Source organism: Arachis stenosperma, chromosome 10, assembly GCF_014773155.1.
Source record: "Arachis stenosperma cultivar V10309 chromosome 10, arast.V10309.gnm1.PFL2, whole genome shotgun sequence".
Classification (NCBI taxonomy): Eukaryota; Viridiplantae; Streptophyta; class Magnoliopsida; order Fabales; family Fabaceae; genus Arachis; species Arachis stenosperma.
The window spans coordinates 19,590,193-19,614,038 of NC_080386.1; the positions used below are offsets into that span (position 1 = coordinate 19,590,193).

At 40.1% G+C, this 23,846-nt stretch overlaps 1 protein-coding gene and 2 non-coding genes across 3 annotated transcripts; 1 reads left to right on the forward strand and 2 right to left on the reverse strand.

Annotated features, from left to right (window-relative positions):
• Positions 1-564: 564 nt before the first annotated feature.
• Positions 565-672, reverse strand: LOC130958555 (small nucleolar RNA R71). Its single transcript, XR_009077669.1, has one exon. It is a non-coding gene; the product is annotated as a small nucleolar RNA R71 (small nucleolar RNA).
• A 13,113-nt stretch (positions 673-13,785) lies between these two features.
• Positions 13,786-15,570, reverse strand: LOC130956832 (protein FAR1-RELATED SEQUENCE 5-like). Its single transcript, XM_057883798.1, has 4 exons — positions 15,189-15,570; positions 14,542-15,035; positions 13,985-14,382; positions 13,786-13,876 (listed from the first exon to the last, which is right to left on the reverse strand). The coding sequence occupies exons 1-4, from the start codon at positions 15,568-15,570 to the stop codon at positions 13,786-13,788; spliced, it is 1,365 nt and encodes a 454-aa protein (XP_057739781.1).
• A 7,900-nt stretch (positions 15,571-23,470) lies between these two features.
• Positions 23,471-23,578, forward strand: LOC130959554 (small nucleolar RNA R71). Its single transcript, XR_009078627.1, has one exon. It is a non-coding gene; the product is annotated as a small nucleolar RNA R71 (small nucleolar RNA).
• Positions 23,579-23,846: the final 268 nt, after the last annotated feature.

Sequence of the window (23,846 nt, forward strand, 5' to 3'; positions counted from 1 at the left end):
TCTTTTTCTCTTCTCTTTCATATGAGCAGGAGCAGAGACAAAGGCATTCTTGTTGAAGCTGACCCTGAACCTGAGAGAACCTTGAAGCGAAAGCTAAGAGAAGCCAAGGCACAACTCTCTTTAGAGGACCTGACCGAATTCTTCAAGGAAGAAGAACACATGGCAGCCGAAAACAACAACAATACCAACAATGCAGGGAAGGTGCTGGGTGACTTCACTGCACCTACTCCTGATTTCTATGGGAGAAGCATCTCTATCCCTGCCATTGGAGCAAACAACTTTGAGCTTAAGCCTCAATTAGTTTCTCTAATGCAACAGAATTGCAAGTTCCATGGACTTCCAATGGAAGATCCTCATCAGTTCTTAGCTGAATTCTTGCAAATCTGTGACACAGTCAAGACTAATGGGGTTAACCCTGAGGTCTATAGACTGATGCTATTCCCTTTTGCTGTAAGAGACAGAGCTAGAATATGGTTGGATTCTCAACCTAAAGAAAGCCTGGACTCTTGGGAAAAGCTAGTCAATGCCTTCTTGGCAAAGTTCTTCCCACCACAAAGATGGAGTAAGCTTAGAGTGGAAGTCCAAACCTTCAGACAGAAGGATGGAGAATCCCTCTATGAAGCTTGGGAAAGATACAAACAGTTAATCAGAAAATGTCCCTCTGACATGCTTTCTGAATGGAGCATCATAGGTATTTTCTATGATGGTCTCTCTGAACTATCCAAGATGTCTTTGGATAGCTCTGCTGGAGGATCTCTTCATCTGAAGAAGACGCCTACTGAGGCTCAAGAACTGATTGAAATGGTTGCAAATAACCAATTCATGTACACTTCTGAAAGGAATCCTGTGAACAATGGGACTAGTCAGAAGAAAGGAGTTCTTGAAATTGACACTCTGAATGCCATTTTGGCTCAGAATAAAATATTGACTCAACAAGTCAATCTGATTTCTCAAAGTCTGTCTGGAATGCAAAATGCACCAAACAGTACTAAGGATGCTTCATCTGAGGAAGAAGCTTATGATCCTGAGAACCCTTCAGTGGAAGAGGTAAATTACCTGGGAGAACCCTATGGTAACACCTATAATTCTTCATGGAGAAATCACCCAAATCTCTCATGGAAGAATCAAGAGAGACCTCAACAAGGTTTCAATAATAATGGTGGAAGAAATAGGTTTAACAATGGTAAACCTTTTCCATCATCTTCTCAGCAACAGACAGAGAGCTCTAAGCAGAATACCTCTGACTTAGCAACCATGGTCTCTGATCTAATCAAAACCACTCAAGGTTTCATGACTGAAACTAGATCCTCCATTAGGAATTTGGAAGGACAAGTGGGTCAGCTGAGCAAGAAAATTACTGAACTTCCCCCAAGCACTCTCCCAAGTAACACTGAAGAAAATCCAAAAGGAGAGTGCAAAGCCATAAATATGGCCGAATTCTGGGAGGAAGAAGAGGCAGTGAACGCCACTGAGGAAGGCCTCACTGGACGTCCACTGGCCTCCAATGAGTTCCCCAATGAGGAACCTTGGGAATCTGAGGCTCAAACTGAGACCATAGAGATTCCCTTGGACTTACTACTGCCTTTCATGAGCTCTGATGAGTATTCTTCCTCTGAAGAGGAGGAGTATGTCACTGAGGAGCAAGTTGCTAAATACCTTGGAGCAATCATGAAGCTGAATGACAAGTTATTTGGAAATGAGACTTGGGAGGATGAACCCCCTTTGCTCACCAAAGAACTGGATAACTTGTCTAGGCAGCAATTGCCTCAAAAGAGGCAGGATCCTGGGAAGTTTTCTATACCTTGTACCATAGGCACCATGACCTTCAAGAAGGCCTTGTGTGACTTGGGATCAAGTGTAAACCTCATGCCCCTCTCTGTAATGGAGAAATTAGGGATCTTTGAGGTGCAAGCTGCAAAAATCTCACTAGAGATGGCAGACAACTCAAGAAAACAAGCCTATGGACTTGTAGAGGATGTTCTGGTTAAGGTTGAAGACCATTACATTCCTACTGATTTCATAGTCCTAGAGACTGGGAAGTGCATGGATGAATCAATCATCCTTGGCAGACCCTTCCTAGCCACAGCAAAGGCTGTGATTGATGTTGATAGAGGAGAGTTGATCATTCAAGTGAATGAAGAATCCTTGGTGTTTAAGGCCCAAGGATATCCCTCTGTCATCATGGAGAAGAAGCATGAAGAGCTTCTCTCAAAACAGAGCCAAACAGAGCCCCCACAGTCAGACTCTAAGTTTGGTGTTGGGAGGCCACAATCAAACTCTAAGTTTGGTGTTGGGAAGTTCCAACACGGTTCTGAGCATCTCTGAGGCTCCATGAGAGTCCTCTGTCAAGCTAATGACAGTAAAGAAGCGCTTGTTGGGAGGCAACCCAATGTTTTATAATTAATTATTTTCTTTTGTTATTTTATCTTTTTTGTAGGTTGATGATCATAAGAAGTCACAAAAATAATGAAAAAAGCAAAAACAAAATGAAAAACAGGAAGAAAAACAGCACACCCTGGAGGAAGATGCTGCTGGCGTTCAAACGCCAGTCAGCCTAGCAGTTGGGCGTTTAACGCCCAGTCTGGCACCCTTCTGGGCGTTTAACGCCAGAAAGGGGCACCAGACTGGCGTTAAACGCCAGTAAAGGGCAAAAACCTGGCGTTAAACGCCAGGAATGGGCACCAGCCCGGCGTTTAACGCCAGAAAAGGCTCAAAACGTGGATTTTGATGCCATTTGGTGCAAGGATGCCTTTTCCTTGACACTACAGGATCTGTGGACCCCACAGGACCCTACCATCACTCTCTCTCTTCTTCCCCCATTCACCAATCACCTCAACACCTCTTCCCCAAAAACCCCTCACCTATCAAATCCCATCTTTCTCTTCACCACTCACATCCATCCTTCATAAAACCCCACCCTCAAATGGCCGAACCCTCATCCCCCTCTTTCCTATATAAACCCCTCTTTACCCCTTCATTTTCCCACTACCTAAAAAACACCACTTCTCCCCCTCCTTGGCCGAATACACCACTCTCCCTCTTCCTCATTTCTTCTTCTTCTACTCTCTTCTTTCTTCTTTTGCTCGAGGACGAGCAAACATTTTAAGTTTGGTGTGGTGAAAGCATTGCTTTTCCATAACCATTTATGGCATCCAAGGCCGGAGAAACCTCTAGAAAGAGGAAAGGGAAGGCAAAGGCTTCCACCTCCGAGTCATGGGAGATGGATAGATTCCTCTCAAGGGTGCATCAAGACCACTTCTATGAAGTTGTGGCCTTGAAGAAGGTGATCCCCGAAGTCCCCTTTTCACTCAAAAAGGGCGAATATCCGGAGATCCGCCATGAGATCCGAAGAAGAGGTTGGGAAGTACTTACCAACCCCATTCAACAAGTCGGAATCTTGATGGTTCAAGAGTTCTATGCCAATGCATGGATCACCAAGAACCATGACCAAAGTGTGAACCCGGATCCAAAGAATTATCTTACTATGGTTCGGGGGAAATACTTGGATTTTAGTCCGGAAAGTGTGAGGGTGGCGTTCAACTTGCCTATGATGCAAGGAGATGAGCATCCTTACACTAGAAGGGTCAACTTTGATCAAAGGTTGGACCAAGTCCTCACAGTCATATGTGAAGAGGGCGCACAATGGAAGCAAGATTCAAGAGGAAAGCCGGTCCAATTGAGAAGGCATGACCTCAAACCCGTGGCTAGAGGATGGTTAGAGTTCATACAACGCTCAATCATTCCCACTAGCAACCGGTCTGAAGTTACCATAGACCGGGCTATCATGATCCATAGCATCATGATTGGAGAAGAAATAGAGGTTCATGAGGTTATAGCCCAAGAACTCTATAGGGTGGCGGACAAGACCTCTACCTTGGCAAGGTTAGCCTTTCCTCACCTCATTTGTCACCTCTGTTATTCAGTGGGAGTTGACATAGAGGGAGACATCACCATTGATGAGGACAAGCCCATCACTAAGAAAAGGATGGAGTACACAAGAGATCCCACTCATCATGAGATCCCTGAGATGCCTCAAGGGATGAATTTTCCTCCACAAGACTATTGGGGGCAACTAAACACCTCCCTAGGAGAGTTGAGTTCCAATATGGGACAACTAAGGGTGGAGCACCAAGAACACTCCATTCTCCTCCATGAAATTAGAGAAGAACAAAGAATCATGAGAGAGGAGCAACAAAGGCAAGGAAGAGACATTGAGGAGCTCAAGCACTCCATAGGACCTTCAAAAGCAAGGAAGAGCCGCCATCACTGAGGTGGACCCATTCCTTGATTTCCTTGTTCTTTATTCCTTTGTTTTTCGAATTTTAGTGCTTTATGTTATCCATGCTTGTGTCTTATGATCATTAGTGTCTTAGTGTCTATGCCTTAAAGTTTTGAATGTCCTATGAATCCATCACCTTTCTTGAATAAAAATGTGCTTAATTGAAAAAGGAAGAATTGCATGAATTTTGAATTTTATAATAGTTTAATTATTTTGATGTGGTGGCAATATTTTTGTACTCTGAATGTATGCTTAAACAGTGCATATGTATCTTGAATTTGTGGTTCATGAATGTTGGCTCTTGAAAGAATGATGAAAAAGGAGACATGTTATTGAGGATCTGAAAAATCAATAAAATGATTCTTGAAGCAAGAAAAAGCATTGCTATTCAAAAAAAAAAAAAAAAACCGAAAAAAAAAAGAGAAAAAAAGAAAACGAAAAAAAAAAAAAAGAGAGTTGTGATCCAAGGCAAATAAGAGTGTGCTTAAGAACCCTGGACACCTCTAATTGGGGACTTTAGCAAAGCTAAGTCACAATCTGAAAAGGTTCACCCAATTATGTGTCTGTGGCATGTATGTATCCGGTGGTAATACTGGAAAGACAGAGTGCTTTGGGCCACAGCCAAGACTCAATAAATAGCTATGTTCAAGAATCATCATACTTTACTAGGAGAATCATTAACACTATCTGGATTCTAAGTTCCTAAAGAAGCCAACCATTCTGAATTTCAAAGGATAGATTGAGATGCCAAAACTGTTCAGAGGCAAAAAGTTAAAAGCCCCGCTCATCTAATTAATACTGATCTTCACAGATGTTTTTGGAATTCATTGCATATTCTCTTCCTTTTATCTTATTTGATTTTCAGTTGCTTGGGGACAAGCAACAATTTAAGTTTGGTGTTGTGATGAGCGGATAATTTGTATGCTTTTTGGCATTGTTTTTAGTATGTTTTTGATATGATCTAGTTAGTTTTTAGTATATTTTATTATTTTTTAGTTAAAATTCACTTTTCTGGACTTTACTATGAGTTTGTGTGTTTTTCTGTGATTTCAGGTATTTTCTGGCTGAAATTGAGGGACCTGAGCAAAAATCTGATCCAGAGACCAAAAAGGACTGCAGATGCTGTTGGATTCTGACCTCCCTGCACTCGAAGCGGATTTTCTGGAGCTACAGAAGCCCAATTGGCGCGCTCTCAACGGCGTTGGAAAGTAGACATCCTGGGCTTTCCAGCAATATATGATAGTCCATACTTTGCCCAAGATTTGATGGCCCAAACCGGCGTTCAAAGTCACCTCAAGAAATCCCAGCGTTAAACGCTGGAACTGGCACCCAAATGGGAGTTAAACGCCCAAACTGGCACCAAAGCTGGCGTTTAACTCCAAGAAGAGTCTCTACACGAAATTTGCTTCATTGCTCAGCCCAAGCACACACCAAGTGGGCCCGGAAGAGGATTTTTATGTCATTTACTCATTTCTGTACACCTTAGGCTACTAGTTTTCTATAAGTAGGACCTTTTACTATTGTATTTATCATCTGGGGATTATTTTAGATCCTTTGATCACTTTGGGGAGGCTGGCCTCACGGCCATGCCTAGACCTTGTTCTTATGTATTTTCAACGGTGGAGTTTCTACACACCATAGATTAAGGTGTGGAGCTCTGCTGTACCTCGAGTATTAATGCAATTACTATAGTTCTTCTATTCAATTCCGCTTGTTCTTTTACCAAGATATCACTTGTTCTTCAACTTGATGAAGGTGATGATTGACACTCATCATCATTCTCACCTATGAACAAGGTGACTGACAACCATTCTTGTTCTACAAGCATTCGAGGCTTGGTGAATGTCTCTTGGATTTCTGATTGCATGATGCATGGTTGATCGCCTGACAACCGAGTGCTCGCCTGACAAACGAGCCAGCCATTCCGTGAGATCAGAGTCTTCGTGGTATAGGCAAGAACTGATGGCGGCATTCAAGAGAATCCGGAAGGTCTAACCTTGTCTGTGGTATTCTGAGTAGGATTCAATGATTGAATGACTGTGACGTGCTTCAAACCTGTAACCTACTGGGCGTTAGTGACAGACGCAAAAGAGTTATTCTATTCCGGTAGGGGAGGGAACCAAACCGGTGATTGGCAGCACTGTGACAGAGTACGTGCATTAGCTTTCACTGCGCGGATGGGAGGTAGCTGCTGACAACAGTGAGACCCTACACGAGCTTGCCATGGAAAGGAGTAAGAAAGGATTGGATGAAGGCAGTAGGAAAGCAGAGAGACGGAAGGGAAGGCATCTTCATACGCTTGTCTGAAGCTCTTACACCAATGATATACATAAGTATCACTATCTTTATCTTCTATGTTATTTTCGTTCATCATCATATACATTTGAGTTTGCCTGACTAAGATTTACAAGATGACCATAGCTTGCTTCAATGCTAACAATCTCCGTGGGATCGACCCTTACTCACGTAAGGTTTATTACTTGGACGACCCAGTGCACTTGCTGGTTAGTTGTGCGAAGTTGTGTAATGCCACGGTATTGAGCCACCAAGTTCTTGGAGCCATTACCGGGGATTATTTGAGTTGCGAAAAAGTATTGTTCACAATTTCGCGCACCAATGTCCTTTTATTTAGTGAAACCATGGTGAGGATGCATTAGTACGGGCTCACATTGCGTGATATCCAGTCACTCATACCTAGACGACCTATTGACAGCAAAGTGGTCGAAATGGTGGCCGTTAGAAATGCTTGTTCCATACAGCACCTTAAGCACCCACTTTTCTGGTGCCTTCCACCATCATTCGCAATAAGTGTCTATGTTTACAAATATTTCATCCTCAACTAGTTCACATTGCTTCATGTGATTAATTTATGTATAGTGCACTTATAGGATGTATAATGAAGGATGTTGGCACTCATAAATTAGCAGATTGTTTGTGCCCTTTTAGATGAAACCAAGTAGATTTATTTCGCATGTGAGTTATTAGGGTTAATATTAGTTGCATTGTTTATATGGTGCTATCATTGGCAAAAGGTACCATTCTTCTTACGGTATTTAATTTGCAATAAATATTCATTCTCATCAAAGACATTTTCATGCATTGGTATTGCTTGGTGGTAGACTTTGGGTACATGACTGTCTACCATCTGGACTCTTATCCAGATCCTAATATGGTTCATGATAGGGAGCAACTTATCCGAAAGATTGTAAGTAAACCCAAATAGTTCATGACTTCCATTATTTTTGTGTGAAAATGCATGCTCATTTGAAACGATGGTGACCTTTTTTAGATGGGTAAACTACACGAAATCATGACTTCCGAGATGTATTAACATCTTCGGAGGTATATTCCAAGATATCTTACAGATTGGCCTGTTTGAAGAGGCCAGCGAGTTTCAAACTGCAACACAAGGTAGTATATACGATAATCATTCAATGTTATGGCTTGCAATGTGATACTAACACGTCAAAAAATTTATCCATTTTAGTGATAGCTCAGGTTCGTGGGTTATCTCCTGGCTCAACTCGAATGGGAAGTTTAATGCTTCAAACATCAGCGGGGTGGTGAGTGTATACCAATTAAATGTAATGTGTTTAACTATTATAACATTGTTGGTTTATATGTAAAATTATCCATTTGATATCAACTTTGATAGCTTGAAGATTCTAACATAAGAGGATTGACTGCGATATCTTTTGTTGGAGGCCCTTTCAACACCATGGCCAGCACCGTTAGGATCAGGGCTAGACAATGGCAAAGGCGTTCCGTCATCTGAAGCTGCAACACAAAAAGAGTTCAATGGGGACACATCAGTAGGGATCATGGTGAAGTAGGTCCTAGGTCTCATGATAGCCTATAAGCTCATGAGAGAAATAAGGTTGTCCGGGTCTGTACATGTCCTTGTCAGCAATTATTTTATTTTGTTCTTGAACATTAAATTCCCTTTATCTAGATAGTTTATGCTTTTGTATGAATTGTTCCCTGGTCATGAATTTAATATCTATGTTATCCTATATGTGGTTCACTTTATATGTGGGTCACTTTGTAAATTAATACTAATTTTATGGTTTAAATGACATGTTGACCTAGTAAATGTAACTTGAGAAGGATAAACAAATGCAAACATGACCATTAGGTTATCTATTAACATTAATTTGATTTTCTAGCATGGATAAAATATATAAATATACAAATATACAAATATTAAATACATGAATTATTTTATCTAAACAAATGCAAACATGACCATTAATTTAATTTTGTATATTTAAATAATAAATATAAGATATATGAATATATAAATTATTTGATCTATTAAGATCAATTGTCATGCTTTACAATTTTTATAATACAAAAAAAATATATTAAGTTATTATAGTATAAAAATTTGCTAACCCATAATTTCACAAAAACATGAATATAAATATAAAAAATAAAAATCAAAAATTAATACTTTTTATATAATAATAAATAATATTAGTTTTTAATTTTTTTTTAGTGATTCACTATTTTATTGACTAGTTACTGATTAGGAATAAAATTAATTTCCTAACAAAAAGGAATAAGTACTCCACTACTATCTCATAAATTAATTTCAATTAATACTATTGTGGCATTAGTTAGTCATTTTAGTGCAAAGCATATAATTCCTAATAAATTTAAATTGGAATATTTTCAGTTTAATATACCATTAACCCATCAAACATGTTATCATGGTTAAATTGAAAAATTCAAAAGTTAAAGACGCACTCTTTGTACTTCACATAATCGCTGCCAATAGATGCGACAACATCGTACCATCTTGTTGACAAGGCACCAAATTCGAAATGTTGTTGCTGCCATATTTGATATTTCGAGGTGCTCCTTGATATGTGATAGGGTTCAGGTTTAATCTGTCTAACTTAGTAACGTTGACTATGTTTGTATTGATCTATTTAAAAAGTTACTGGACACCTACATTTTGCATAATAACGGAATTACGTCAAGGATATTTTTCTCCACCTTTGCTGGATTCTAATCGTGATAACGACAATGGCCATCTGTGTGATGAGACAAGTGATTTTTGGTGAGGCGAGCCCTTGCTTTCCTGGGAATACTTTAAAAGCACGGTTGGAGTCATAAACGAGGCACGAAAGCTAAGCCATTCTCCAATTTCTAATGTTGTCCTGCCAAGAAAGAGATTATGCAAACATGAAGGACCAAACTCCACAAACCGATGGAGACATGGCCAACAAGGGTTCACTTCCTCCGGATAAAGAGTTTAGCCCTATGCACCTGATGGCAGAAAGTCTTGGTGAAACTACCTTAAGACAACCATCTCAGGTTGTAAGATGGGTTTGTCTCTTTATGAAAAACTTAGCATGTAACGTCTAAGCATTGCATCCTCGTTTAACCTGTATGGTAATGTATTCTTTGTAGAGCCAAATAACTTGTAATAGCTCATCATCCGTCAACGCTTTGACCGCTGCAGTGGACCACCTAGCGTCGAAGGTAGAAGCATGTGAAAGGTGGAAACTTGAGCGCGACTCAGCTATCGACGTTATGCGTTCTATTCTTCTCAGTATCCAAGCTAGCATCACAAATAAGATTGCAATAGGGAAGGAGTATTCAGATGTTACTGAGAATTTGTGTGCCACAACAACACTTAAGAGGAAGGCAGACAATCAGAGCGATGATAATGTGGATGACTTCAACACAACCATTCGGGTACCAATATTCATCCTTTGATGATGACAAATCAGTGGCAAACCCACCGAAGAGGCCAACCGGCAGCCACAATAGAAACCAGAAGAGTGCCGGCCAACAAAGTTCATTCAAGGTATGGTGATGTCTAGGCTACAGTTACGTAATATTTAGGTTAGAAAGGTTTTTTTCCTTGGTTAAATGGTTGACTTTGGTTTTTGTCTTTTCTAGCCTTTCTTATTAATGAAAAATTTAATTAATTATATTTTTTCATATGTTAAAGGATTATTTTTTTCTTTCTATTTTTTATTTTTTTAAATATTATTGAATACATAATTTGTGCTTGATCTAGATTCAGATCACTTTTACATCTTAGATTCCAAGCCAACTTGACAATGACCTTTTTTGATAATTTTTTGGGTATGGGAAAAGGCTATGATACGTGGTTTATTTATAAGGCTCATTAAGGGTGTGGTTGGGCCACTATCCGATTAAAATCCAAATTGTAATTCTATTTTGTCTTACAAAAAGTTGTGAGGAAAAAAATTGCAAACAAAAATAATATTTTATTGAACAACCATGCTCTACATTGGAACATTAATCCATAATAATTTTGTTGCAGATGGCAGCAGAGGTTGTGGCACACAAAGAGACGAAAGTGATATCCACCCAAGGGAAGCATTTTACCCACTCAGTTGGAGCCTTACAAAACACTTGTGGAAGTTTGTATGGATACCCAACAATGATGCCCAAGAATAACTACAGGCGCACCTTTGCAAATTTGCTAAGAACGGGTTCAATTGGTGGGAACTCAAAATTTCCTGGACTAGAACCTGCTGATCTAATACAAGGGTTTCCAGTGAACCCACCTCTAGTAGGTCATCTAAACAGACCACGGCCGTGGCCATCCACCTCTGTTAGATTGTTTGGCAGTCTGATGAATACAATGTGCTTGGACGCCTTCTCATGGGTTCCGGCAGACCAGTGATTCCTGAAGCTAACAGATAACAAACTTACTGACTTGCAGAGAGCAGTTGCTGCATATGAATTTAACCCAACGGGAGTCCCCATGTAAGTTTCGATTGCGAAACTCTTTGATTATGATACTTGTTTGTGACCTGTATTTATTTGGCCTCTAATTTGTTAAGTTGAGATTCACACACTACCTTGCAGGGAAGAGCTGGTTAAGTTTGGACATTGTCTTGCAGCACCAAAACATACTCACCCTCCAACCCCCTCATATGTCGGACGATAACATTTTTGAAATTTTAGCGTTACGGCTAAGTTTAGCCACTCACGGAAACGATGGGGTAGAATTCTGGACCTTGCCTCCTGGATTCGCAGTAAGTCAGCCAATGACACAGTAAAATGTGTGATATAATTTTCTTTATCGATGATTAGTAACAAAATGTACAGATTGATTTTCAGGAAGGAAGCTCTGCTGAGAAATTGGCCAGTCGTTACAAGGAGTGATGGATGAGGCCCTCTAATAGCCTCAACTATGTAAGTCGTTGCTGCAGTTATCGTTGTTGGCAAATACTTGAATCAATTCATGCCTCACAATTGTTGGTATTCTTTAGGTTTATATCCCCGTAAAGAATGCATGTGGACACTGGTATCTAGCGGTTGTGGCATTCTGAGAGCGGACCTTGTGTTATTTGGATGCTAGTATGGATGAAGAGGGAAGCGTTAGTAGAAAACTATTCGTCAGAAACATGGGGGAGGCCCTTTCCCGATTGGTTGCTATTGGGGAGTATTCACCCCCATTAGCTAAGAAGGCCACAGAGATTACCTACTTCAGCATTGCTCGCGCAGATGGCCTACCTGTGGGACAGCCAAGGTAAACTATCTATGTTTATGCAAAATATTTTTCTGCTATTTGCTAGTTATTGGTTAACTCAGTTACTTAACTTTTTATGTCCATTAGGGAAGCATGTGCAATCTGGGTACTCAGTTGGATGGCTATGGCTGACGCTTTCCAACATAATATGCTACCTTGTATGGACGACAAAGTGGTGAGACTACACACAGTATTGGGTCTGTTGATGTCACCTGCCAACGAGGCCGCTGAATGGATCACTACTTGTGTCCCTGGACCTTGAGTACCATGGACATGGCCGACCACTTACCTTTTGAACCTTAATTCTAAACTCAGATGTAGGTTATTTTGTTGTGCACGTAATAGCTTGGGGGCATTTTTTGGGTATTATATAGTGTGTTATGTTAAGGTATTTTATGGTTATGCTCATGTTGAGAATATTTGCCTTATATTAAGACTTTTAAGGACGGTTATTAAGACTCTTTAATGTTTTATTTAATTTCTAAAATTTAGATAGACTTTGATATTCTATTATCTGAGGATGATTCAATTATTTAGTAGTAATTTTTCATATAACTTTTCAAGTTAATGTTAAATGAATTAGATATTCCTAATTCTATATAATATATAATAGTAATTATATAACTTTTATATTAAAAACTGCCTAATTTTTTTAAGGACAAATTTAGTGAGTTTTGTTGACATCTATTTGTATTAGGTGTATAGTGTATAGTTAAATATTTTACTAGCAAGCTAATAACATAACTACAGTTATTGATTATTCTTATTAATACAAGTACATTCATTTAAAATTATCGATTTTAAATGGTAAAGTTTTTTGAAACTGAATAAACATAACTAATCATATGAGTACAATAATATGACTACGTTTATATTTTAGGATGACCAAATTAAGTTAAAAAAGAGTACTCACAAATTATAATAAAAAAAGGTTCTAAATTTTAACACATAAATTTAAGTTTTTCTAAATACAAATGCTATGGCATTCCCCTCTTCCACCAAATACTCCATAGTCGCTAATTTGCCGTAATGGGAAGCAAAGCCTAATGTCAAGTGAACATCAACATCCAGGTTATTCCTTTATGCAATCTCCACAATTTAGCTTACTTATTATACAAAAATTTTAAATAAGCAAATCATCTATAAAAAACCAAATTTAAGAAATTCACTTTCTACTAATTATGGCAAAAAAAGTTGGCTACTTTCAACACTAGAAAATCATTAATCGACGGATTTAGGATAAAAAAAAGTGAGTAAAATAAATATCAGAGTCACCTGCAACAATATTCTCGCACCAATTCTATACTAAAATGGGCATACACATGAACTAAAGTAACAACATAATTATAAGTGAAAGCTCACGGCAACAACCATAACATTAAAACCACCAACACTAAAGTGAAATAGAATCATCGGCAGGTTACTTTAGGGTTGCAAACTGAAATATGGGTCTGAGACAGGGATCTCCATGTCAAAGTTGTCACTGCCACCATCACCATTCCAGAAGAAACTAGTGTATTCCACATCCGTCCATTCTGGCCTATAACAATCGTCTTGGAGGTTCTGAAAAGGTATAATTAATCATAACAAAAAATATATAGATATATAAGATTAAAGTAATTGTACTTTTATCTTTAGTTATTTTTATTAGTTATATATGCTTAATGAAGTACAATCTAAACAAATGCTATAAGTCGATTTGCTTAACAAATCTCAACGTGATGAATGTTTTCCTCCAATGCATTACTATAACGACGATGTCCATATCTACGTCTCTGGCTGTTTAAAGCACATGACACCCGATTATGCCCGACGTGGCGACAAACCCACACAGCTTAACACCTCGGAGCAATGAGTGATTCATCAAACCCCTTCTTTGGCGCTTGTTGTGACGCACCGTCAGGGGGTCTCTAATGCAACCCTCAAGGGTGGTTGACTCTACATGTGGCGCGGTCCTTTCCCTATCAGCTTGCATACCTTTTTTTCATTCCTTAAGAAGTATTATCTCATTCCGAAATTTATCCGTCAGTTCGGAGAATTCAGTATCGCCAGCAGAACCAAGAAGGCATAACTCCCTGCGAAGATCACTTAGCATCCAGTTACGACAAGTGACCATTGAATCCCAGTAAAAAGGGCCATTATCCATGAATGCACGAACCCTTGAACGTGCATTTTTGGACTACCTATCAAGAATGAGACTCTTAGGTAACTCAATAGCATCAAGATGAACAAGGACGGCAACAACATGATCACATGGTATGCCAAGCGATTCCAACCTCATGCAACTACACTTGTATATTTCTTCATTCGGATAGTGAGATGTGCGCCACTCTTTATGCAAGCTTCTAGAATATGAAAGCGTGTAAATCTCAAAAGTTGGTGTGTACGTGCACGAACGGATCTTCAAAGAGCAAGCTCGCAAAAGCATTGAACGAAATAATAAAAATATCTCTCTGGTGAGCATCTTTGCTGCCGACCTCTCCAAATCATGCAACGGACTTTGTAGTACTAGGTCCCCAACAATTGACTGTAAATCAGACTGTGCTTCTCTGGATCTAATTTGGGAAATACATTGGAAGATCTATTCAACAAAAAATCTCAAGTTATGCCTGGAATAAACAAATTTCCCAAGCATAGAATGAAATCCCTCACATCTAGAGGTTGTGCGAAAGCCTCCAAAAAAACGTCCTCTAATGTTAGCAGTTGCCCATATCTTGCGCCTGGCATAAAGGTCACAAACCCATTCATTGTCATGAAGACCCAAGCTAGACACCAAGTTCTCCCATTTCTCTTCAAACTCTGACACCTCATAATAAAAAATCATACATTTCTTAAACTCGAACGTAAATGTTGGGTTGCTGAGGTTTGATGTTGCATTCCTTATCAGGTGCCAAGCACATAGGCAGTGATAAGCACCGGCAAACACAGTCTCAATGGCCTTTTTCATTGCTCCATGCCCATCGGTAATCACACACCCATGCTTCTTTCCCTTCATGGCATCTAGAAACTGTTCAAGTAACCACGTATAGGTTGCCTTGTTCTCATTTGCAACAAGTGCATGTGCAAACACAATGGTTTGGTTATGATGATTGACACCGGAAAACACAACTAAAGGACACATATACTTATTCGTTCGATAAGTTGCATCAAATGCTACCACATCCCCAAACAAATGGTAGTCCAATTGGCTACAATTGTCTGACCAGAAAAGGTGGACCAACCGACCCTCATCATCTGCCAAGTATCGCACGAACATTCATAGGCTCTCTGCTGCCGTTGATTCCAAATACTTAAGGCAAGCCATGGCATCACCGCCTATGAGCCGCTGTTGCTTGTCTATTTAATTATACATATCTATTTTCAAAAAGGGCAAATTATGAAATTTGCCTGCAGTATGTACCAATGATGAATAAATCTGAGGAGTTTTAATACCAATTTTTAGCATCATGTTCATCTGATCAATTGCAGCAGAATTCATTTTCCCATGCCCAGGAAGCATAAAAGTTAACATATCATCAAGCATCTCATGGTTGTGTTCTTCTTGAAAGTAGGTTACAATCCATCTGCCCGTCTCCTCATGTATATGCACGCGCATCTCTACCCCACATCCACATCTAGTTGTAGGCTTTGGTTCCTGTTTGCGTCGAGTAGCATCATTATCAGAGCACAAATCTCTAAAACCCTGTCTAAAGCACACAAATGCTTGTTGTGTTACGTCATTGTTCACATTGCATCGTATCTGACTCTTCCTTGCAGAAAAACCATTCATTTTGGCATACAAGTTGTAGAAGGAAAAGGTAACCGATCGATCTGAAAAATGAAGCATTCAAATCTGATCTACAGTTAGCTCTTTAAACTTCATGGTCCAGAGGTCTGCAATCCCGTCAATTGATCTATTGTCCCAGTTATCATAGAAATTATCACCAAAATATTCATCGAAATCGGAAACACAATCAGGCACATCTTCGAGTGTCCTTTCCTGAGGATTTAAATCATGCAACACGTTCATTCCTTCACTGTACAGCGGTGCTTCTTGCTCTGCACAAAAATCTTCTAACACGACCTGAAACTATATCGGCAGAAACACAAATCAGACTTTAACAAAATGTCATCAACAACATTGAGCCGCAAAAATATTACTTCGAAAAAGAAATATAGTATCCTTACCATGAAAACCGATAGGATACGACAATGCAATCACAGGGGGGCTACAGTCCACAACAAAAATAGAGAATTGATACCGTAGTTAACATTGCACTCTGACTAAGAAGCCACTCTAGGGTTTCGATGAGGAAATTCAGAGGATCACCAGCCCATTCCCCAAACCCAACCTGGCATTCAAACTTGCGTATCCCTTTTCCTCTTGCGTAGAGTTGTGATCAACAATGGCTTGACCTACGGTCACCCCTCAACAGTCTACGATAGTATATCTTTTATCACGTTTGCAACACCCGCTTGTCCTTATCCTCCTCGGCGGCACTCCGATGAAGACAAACATAACCGGTTTCAGCGACGACGACGCAACCCCATGACAAAGACGTCCAGTGAAGATGGATTACTTGCTGGGGGACGACAGTGGCTCTTTTGGAGAAAGGAATTAGCCTCGCAGCGCCGAATCAAGAGGACACGATGAATTAGCCTCGACAGTGGCCTTTAGTTCTTTTCTTTCTTTATTTTTTCTTTGGCCCTGCCTTCTTTTTTTAATCTTACCCTATCATAATGTCATCACCTTTTTTTACCTAACAGTCCACACCCATTAAATGATTTCAGGCCCATATTGGCTTTGTGGTTATGTTTAAGAAATTGTCTTTAAATTTGAGGCAACCTTGTAATATCAATAACTCCAACGATCAAAACAAAAATACTAGTAAAACAGGACACGAATGCAGAAACTTGTGTCAGACCGTACGAGGCGTATGCGGAGCCTGAATCAGCGAGGCCCAGGCTAAAACTCACCGTAACATAGGATAGGCATGATACAAAATATATATGGACATGATAATTTTAAATTTTTGTTATATACAACAACATAAAATATATATAATATATAAATAATTTTTTTAAATAAATTATATCAATATCTTGTCATTTTATTAATATTAAAGTATAAAATTACTTTTTAATATTTTTAAATTTTTAATTATATAAAATATTTTAGATAATTTTTTATATTAATAATGAAAAATACATATTATTTTTTAAATTCATTAAAAAATTAATATTATTTTTTAAAATTCATTATTTATTAGTTTCATATTTTCAATCTTATTTTTCTAGTCCTTGTCTAGTGGTCAACTTCTCTTCGTTAAAAGGTAAATTTTAAATTCTTTATTTATTTTTTAGTATTTACCCATGTTGGTCTGGTGCACGAAATTGTGATCACTACTTTTACACAAAACAATCCCCGATAATGGCTCCAAAGACTTGGTGCTCAATACCATGGCATAAACACAACTTCGCACAACTAACCAGCAAGTGCACTGGGTCGTCCAAGTAATAAACCTTACGCGAGTAAGGGTCGATCCCACGGAGATTGTTGGTATGAAGCAAGCTATGGTCACCTTGTAAATCTCAGTCAGGCAGACTCAAATGGGTATAGATGATGAACGAATAAAGCATAAAGATAAAGATAAAGATACTTATGTATATCATTGGTGAGAGCTTCAGATAAGCGTATGAAGATGCCTTCCCTTCCGTCTCTCTGCTTTCCTACAGTCTTCATCCAATCCTTCTTACTCCTTTCCATGGCAAGCTCATGTAGGGTTTCACCGTTGTCAGTGGCTACCTCCCATCCTCTCAGTGAAAACGTCGCCTATGCTCTGTCACAGCATGGGTAATTAGCTGTCGGTTCTCGGTCAGGCCGGAATAAAATCCATCGATTCTTTTGCGTCTGTCACTAACGCCCCGCCTGCTAGGAGTTTGAAGCACGTCACAGTCATTCAATCATTGAATCCTACTCAGAATACCACAGACAAGGTTAGACCTTCCGGATTCTCTTGAATGCCGCCATCAGTTCTCGCCTATACCACGAAGACTCTGATCTCACGGAATGGCTGGCTCGTTTGTCAGGCGAGCACTCGGTTGTCAGGCGATCAACCATGCATCGTGTATCAGGAATCCAAGAGATATTCACTAAGCCTCGTATGCTTGTAGAACAAGAGTGGTTGTCAGTCACTTTGTTCATAAATGAGAATGGTGATGAGTGTCACGGATCATCACATTCATCAAGTTGAAGAACAAGTGATATCTTGGACAAAGAACAAGCGGAATTAAATAGAAGAACAATAGTAATTGCATTAATACTCGAGGTACAGCAGAGCTCCACACCTTAATCTATGGTGTGTAGAAACTCCACCGTTGAAAATACATAAGAACAAGGTCTAGGCATGGCCGTGAGGCCAGCCTCCCAGTGATCGAAAGATTCAAAGATCTCTAGATGAAAATACAATAGTAAAAGGTCCTACTTATAGAAAACTAGTAGCCTAAGGTGTACAAAGATGAGTAAATGACATAAAAATCCACTTCCGGGCCCACTTGGTGTGTGCTTGGGCTGAGCAATGAAGCATTTTCGTGTAGAGACTCTCCTTGGAGTTAAACGCCAGCTTTGGTGCCAGTTTGGGCGTTTAACTCCCATTTAGGTGCCAGTTCCGGCGTTTAACGTTGGAATTTCTGTAGGTGACTTTGAACGCCGGTTTGGGCCATCAAATCTTGGGCAAAGTATGAACTATCATATATTGCTGGAAAGCCCAGGATGTCTACTTTCCAACGCCGTTGAGAGCGCGCCAATTGGGCTTATGTAGCTCCAGAAAATTCACTTCGAATGCAGGGAGGTCAGAATCCAACAGCATCTGCAGTCCTTTTCAGTCTCTGAATCAGATTTTTGCTCAGATCCCTCGATTTCAGCCAGAAAATACCTGAAATCACAGAAAAACACACAAACTCATAGTAAAGTCCAGAAAAGTGAATTTTAACTAAAAACTAATAAAAATATACTAAAAACTAACTAGATCATACTAAAAATATACTAAAAACAATGCCAAAAAGCGTACAAATTATCCGCTCATCACAACACCAAACTTAAATTGTTGCTTGTCCCCAAGCAACTGAAGATCAAATAAGATAAAAAGAAGAGAATATGCAATGAACTCCAAAAACATCTATGAAGATCAGTATTAATTAGATGAGCGGGGCTTTTAGCTTTTTGCATCTGAACAGTTTTGGCATCTCACTTTATCCTTTGGAACTCAGAATGATTGGCTTCTTTAGGAACTCAGAATCCAGATAGTGTTATTGATTCTCCTAGTTAAGTATGATGATTCTTGAACACAGCTACTTATTGAGTCTTGGCCGTGTCCCAAAGCACTCTGTCTTCCATTATTACCACCGGATACATACATGCCACAGACACATAATTGGGTGAACCTTTTCAGATTGTGACTCAGCTTTGCTAGAGTCCCCAATTAGAGGTGTCCAGGGTTCTTAAGCACACTCTTTTTGCCTTGGATCACAACTTTATTTCTTTCTTTTTCTTTCTTTTTCTCCCCTTTTTTTTCGTTTTTTTTTGTATTCACTGCTTTTTCTTGCTTCAAGAATCATTTTTATGATTTTTCAGATCCTCAGTAACATGTCTCCTTTTTCATCATTCTTTCAAGAGCCAACAATTTTAACATTCATGAACAACAAATTCAAAAGACATATGCACTGTTCAAGCATACATTCAGAAAACAAAAAGTATTGTCACCACATCAAACTAATTAAGCTAGTTTTAAAGATGAATTTGAAATCCTGTACTTCTTGTTCTTTTGTGATTAAAAACAGTTTTCATTTAAGAAAGGTGATGGATTCATAGGACATTCATAACTTTAAGGCATAGACACTAAGACACTAATGATCACAAGACACAAACATAGATAAACATAAGCATGAAAATTTCGAAAAACAGAAAAACAAAGAACAAGGAAATTAAAGAACGGGTCCACCTTAGTGATGGCGGCTTGTTCTTCCTCTTGAAGGTCTTATGGAGTGCTTGAGCTCCTCAATATCTCTTCCTTGTCTTTGTTGCTCCTCTCTCATGATTCTTTGATCTTCTCTAATTTCATGGAGGAGAATGGAGTGTTCTTGGTGCTCCACCCTTAGTTGTCCCATGTTGGAACTCAATTGTCCTAGGGAGGTGTTAATTTGCTCCCAATAGTCTTGTGGAGGAAAGTGCATCCCTTGAGGTATCTCAGGGATCTCATGATGAGAGGGGTCTCTTGTTTGCTCTATCCTTTTCTTGGTGATGGGCTTGTCCTCATCAATGGGGATGTCTCCCTCTATGTCAACTCCAACTGAATAACAGAGGTGACAAATGAGGTGAGGAAAGGCTAACCTTGCCAAGGTAGAGGACTTGTCCGCCACCCTATAGAGTTCTTGGGCTATAACCTCATGAACTTCCACTTCTTCTCCAATCATGATGCTATGGATCATGATGGCCCGGTCTAGAGTAACTTCGGACCGGTTGCTAGTGGGAATGATTGAGCGTTGGATAAACTCCAACCATCCTCTAGCCACGGGTTTGAGGTCATGCCTTCTCAATTGAACCGGCTTCCCTCTTGAATCTCTCTTCCATTGTGCGCCCTCTTCACATATGACTGTGAGGACTTGGTCCAACCTTTGATCAAAGTTGACCCTTCTAGTGTAAGGATGTTCATCCCCTTGCATCATGGGCAAATTGAACGCCAACCTTACACTTTCCGGACTAAAATCCAAGTATTTCCCCCGAACCATAGTAAGATAATTCTTTGGATCCGGGTTCACACTTTGATCATGGTTCTTGGTGATCCATGCGTTGGCATAGAACTCTTGAACCATCAAGATTCCGACTTGTTGAATGGGGTTGGTAAGCACTTCCCAACCTCTTCTTCGGATCTCATGGCGGATCTCCGGATATTCACCCTTTTTGAGTGAAAAGGGGACCTCGGGGATCACCTTCTTCAAGGCCACAACTTCATAGAAGTGGTCTTGATGCACCCTTGAGATGAATCTATCCATCTCCCATGACTCGGAGGTGGAAGCTTTTGCCTTCCCTTTCCTATTTCTAGAGGTTTCTCCGGCCTTGGATGCCATAAATGGTTATGGAAAAACAAAAAGCAATGCTTTTACCACACCAAACTTAAAAGGTTTGCTCGTCCTCGAGCAAAAGAAGAAAGAGGAGAGGAGAAGAAGAAGAAATGAGGAAGAAGAGAGTGGCTTATGTATTCGGCCAAGGAGGGGGAGAAGTGGTGTTTAGGTTGTGTGAAAATGAAGGGGTGAAGAAGGGTTTATAGGAGAGGGGGGCTCATGGTTCGGTCATGTATGGGTGGGTTTGGGAGGGAAAGTGGTTTGAATTTGAATGGTGAGGTAGGTGGGGTTTTATGAAGGATGGATGTGGGTGGTGAAGAGAAAGATGGGATTTGATAGGTGAAGGGTTTTGGGGGAAGAGGTGTTGAGGTGATTGGTGAGTGGGGGAAGAAGAAGAGAGAGTGTGGTGGGTTGGTGGGGATCCTGTGGGGTCCACAGATCCTGAGGTGTCAAGGAAAAGTCATTCCTGCACCAAATGGCCTCCAAAATCACGTTTTGAGCCATTTCTGGCGTTAAACGCCGGGCTGATGCCCATTCCTGGCGTTTAACGCCAGGTTCTTGCCCTTTTCTGGCGTTTAACGCCAGTCTGGTGCCCCTTTCTGGCGTTAAACGCCCAGAATGGTGCCAGACTGGGCGTTAAACGCCCAACTGCTAGCCTCACAGGCGTTTAAACGCCAGTGGGTTCTTCCTCCAGGGTGTGCTGTTTTTCTTCCTGTTTTTCATTCTGTTTTTGCTTTTTCAATTGATTTTGTGACTTCTTATGATCATCAACCTACAAAAAATATAAAATAACAAAAGAAAATATATAAAATATAATCATTGGGTTGCCTCCCAATAAGCGCTTCTTTAATGTCAGTAGCTTGACAGAGGGCTCTCATGGAGCCTCACAGATACTCAGAGCAATGTTGGAACCTCCCAACACCAAACTTAGAGTTTGAATGTGGGGGTTCAACACCAAACTTAGAGTTTGGTTGTGGCCTCCCAACACCAAACTTAGAGTTTGACTGTGGGGGCTCTGTTTGACTCTGAATTGAGAGAAGCTCTTCATGCTTCCTCTCCATGGTGACAGAGGGATATCCTTGAGCCTTAAACACAAAGGATTCTTCATTCACTTGAATGATCAGTTCACCTCCATCAACATCAATCACAGCCTTTGCTGTGGCTAGGAAGGGTCTGCCAAGGATGATGGATTCATCCATGCACTTCCCAGTCTCTAGGACTATGAAATCAGTAGGGATGTAATGGTCTTCAACTTTTACCAAAACATTCTCTACAAGTCCATGAGCTTGTTTTCTTGAGTTGTCTGCCATCTCTAGTGAGATTCTTGCAGCTTGTACCTCAAAGACCCCTAGCTTCTCCATTACAGAGAGAGGCATGAGGTTTACACTTGACCCTAAGTCACACAGAGCCTTCTTGAAGGTCATGGTGCCTATGGTGCAAGGTATGGAAAACTTCCCAGGATCTTGTCTCTTTTGAGGTAATTTCTGCCTAGACAAGTCATCCAGTTCTTTGGTGAGCAAAGGAGGTTCATCCCCACAAATCTCATTTCCAAATAACTTGTCATTTAGCTTCATGATTGCTCCAAGGTATTTAGCAACTTGCTCTTCAGTGATATACTCATCCTCTTCAGAGGAAGAATACTCATCAGAGCTCATGAATGGGAGAAGTAAATCCAATGGAATCTCTATGGTCTCATTTTGAGCCTCAGATTCCCATGGTTCCTCATTAGGGAATTCATTGGAGGTTGGTACACGCCCATTGAGGTCTTCCTCAGTGGCGTTCACTTCCTCTCCCTCCTCTCCAGATTCGGCCATGGTTATGGCTTTGCACTCTCCTTTTGGATTTTCTTCTGTATTGCTTGGAAGAGTACTTGGAGGGAGTTCAGTAATTTTCTTGCTCAGCTGTCCCACTTGTGCCTCCAAATTCCTAATGGAGGATCTTGTTTCAGTCATGAAACTTTGAGTGGTTTTTATTAGATCAGAGACCATGGTTGCTAAGTCAGAGGGGTTCTGCTTAGAATTCTCTGTCTGTTGCTGAGAAGATGATGGAAAAGGCTTGCCATTGCTAAACCTGTTTCTTCCACCATTATTGTTGAAACCTTGTTGAGGTCTCTCTTGATTCTTCCATGAGAAATTTGGGTGATTTCTCCATGAAGAATTATAGGTGTTTCCATAGGGTTCTCCTAGGTAATTCACCTCTTCCATTGAAGGGTTCTCAGGATCATAAGCTTCTTCTTCAGTTGAAGCATCCTTAGTACTGCTTGGTGCATTTTGCATTCCAGACAGACTTTGAGAAATCAAATTGACTTGTTGAGTCAATATCTTGTTCTGAGCCAGAATGGCATTCAGAGCATCAATCTCAAGAACTCCTTTCTTCTGACTTGTCCCATTGTTCACAGGATTCCTTTCAGAAGTGTACATGAATTGGTTATTTGCAACCATTTCAATTAGTTCTTGAGCTTCTGTAGGCGTCTTCTTCAGATGAAGAGATCCTCCAGCAGAGCTATCCAAAGACATCTTGGATAGTTCAGAGAGACCATCATAGAAAATACCTATGATGCTCCATTCAGAAAGCATGTCAGAAGGACATTTTCTGATCAATTGTTTGTATCTTTCCCAAGCTTCATAGAGGGATTCTCCATCCTTCTGTCTGAAGGTTTGGACTTCCACTCTAAGCTTACTCAATTTTTGAGGTGGAAAGAACTTTGCCAAGAAGGCATTGACTAGCTTTTCCCAAGAGTCCAGGCTTTCTTTAGGTTGAGAGTCCAACCATGTCCTAGCTCTGTCTCTTACAGCAAAAGGGAATAGCATCAGTCTGTAGACCTCAGGGTCAACCCCATTAGTCTTGACAGTGTCACAGATTTGTAAGAATTCAGCTAAGAACTGATGAGGATCTTCCAATGGAAGTCCATGGGACTTGCAATTCTGTTGCATTAGAGAAACTAAT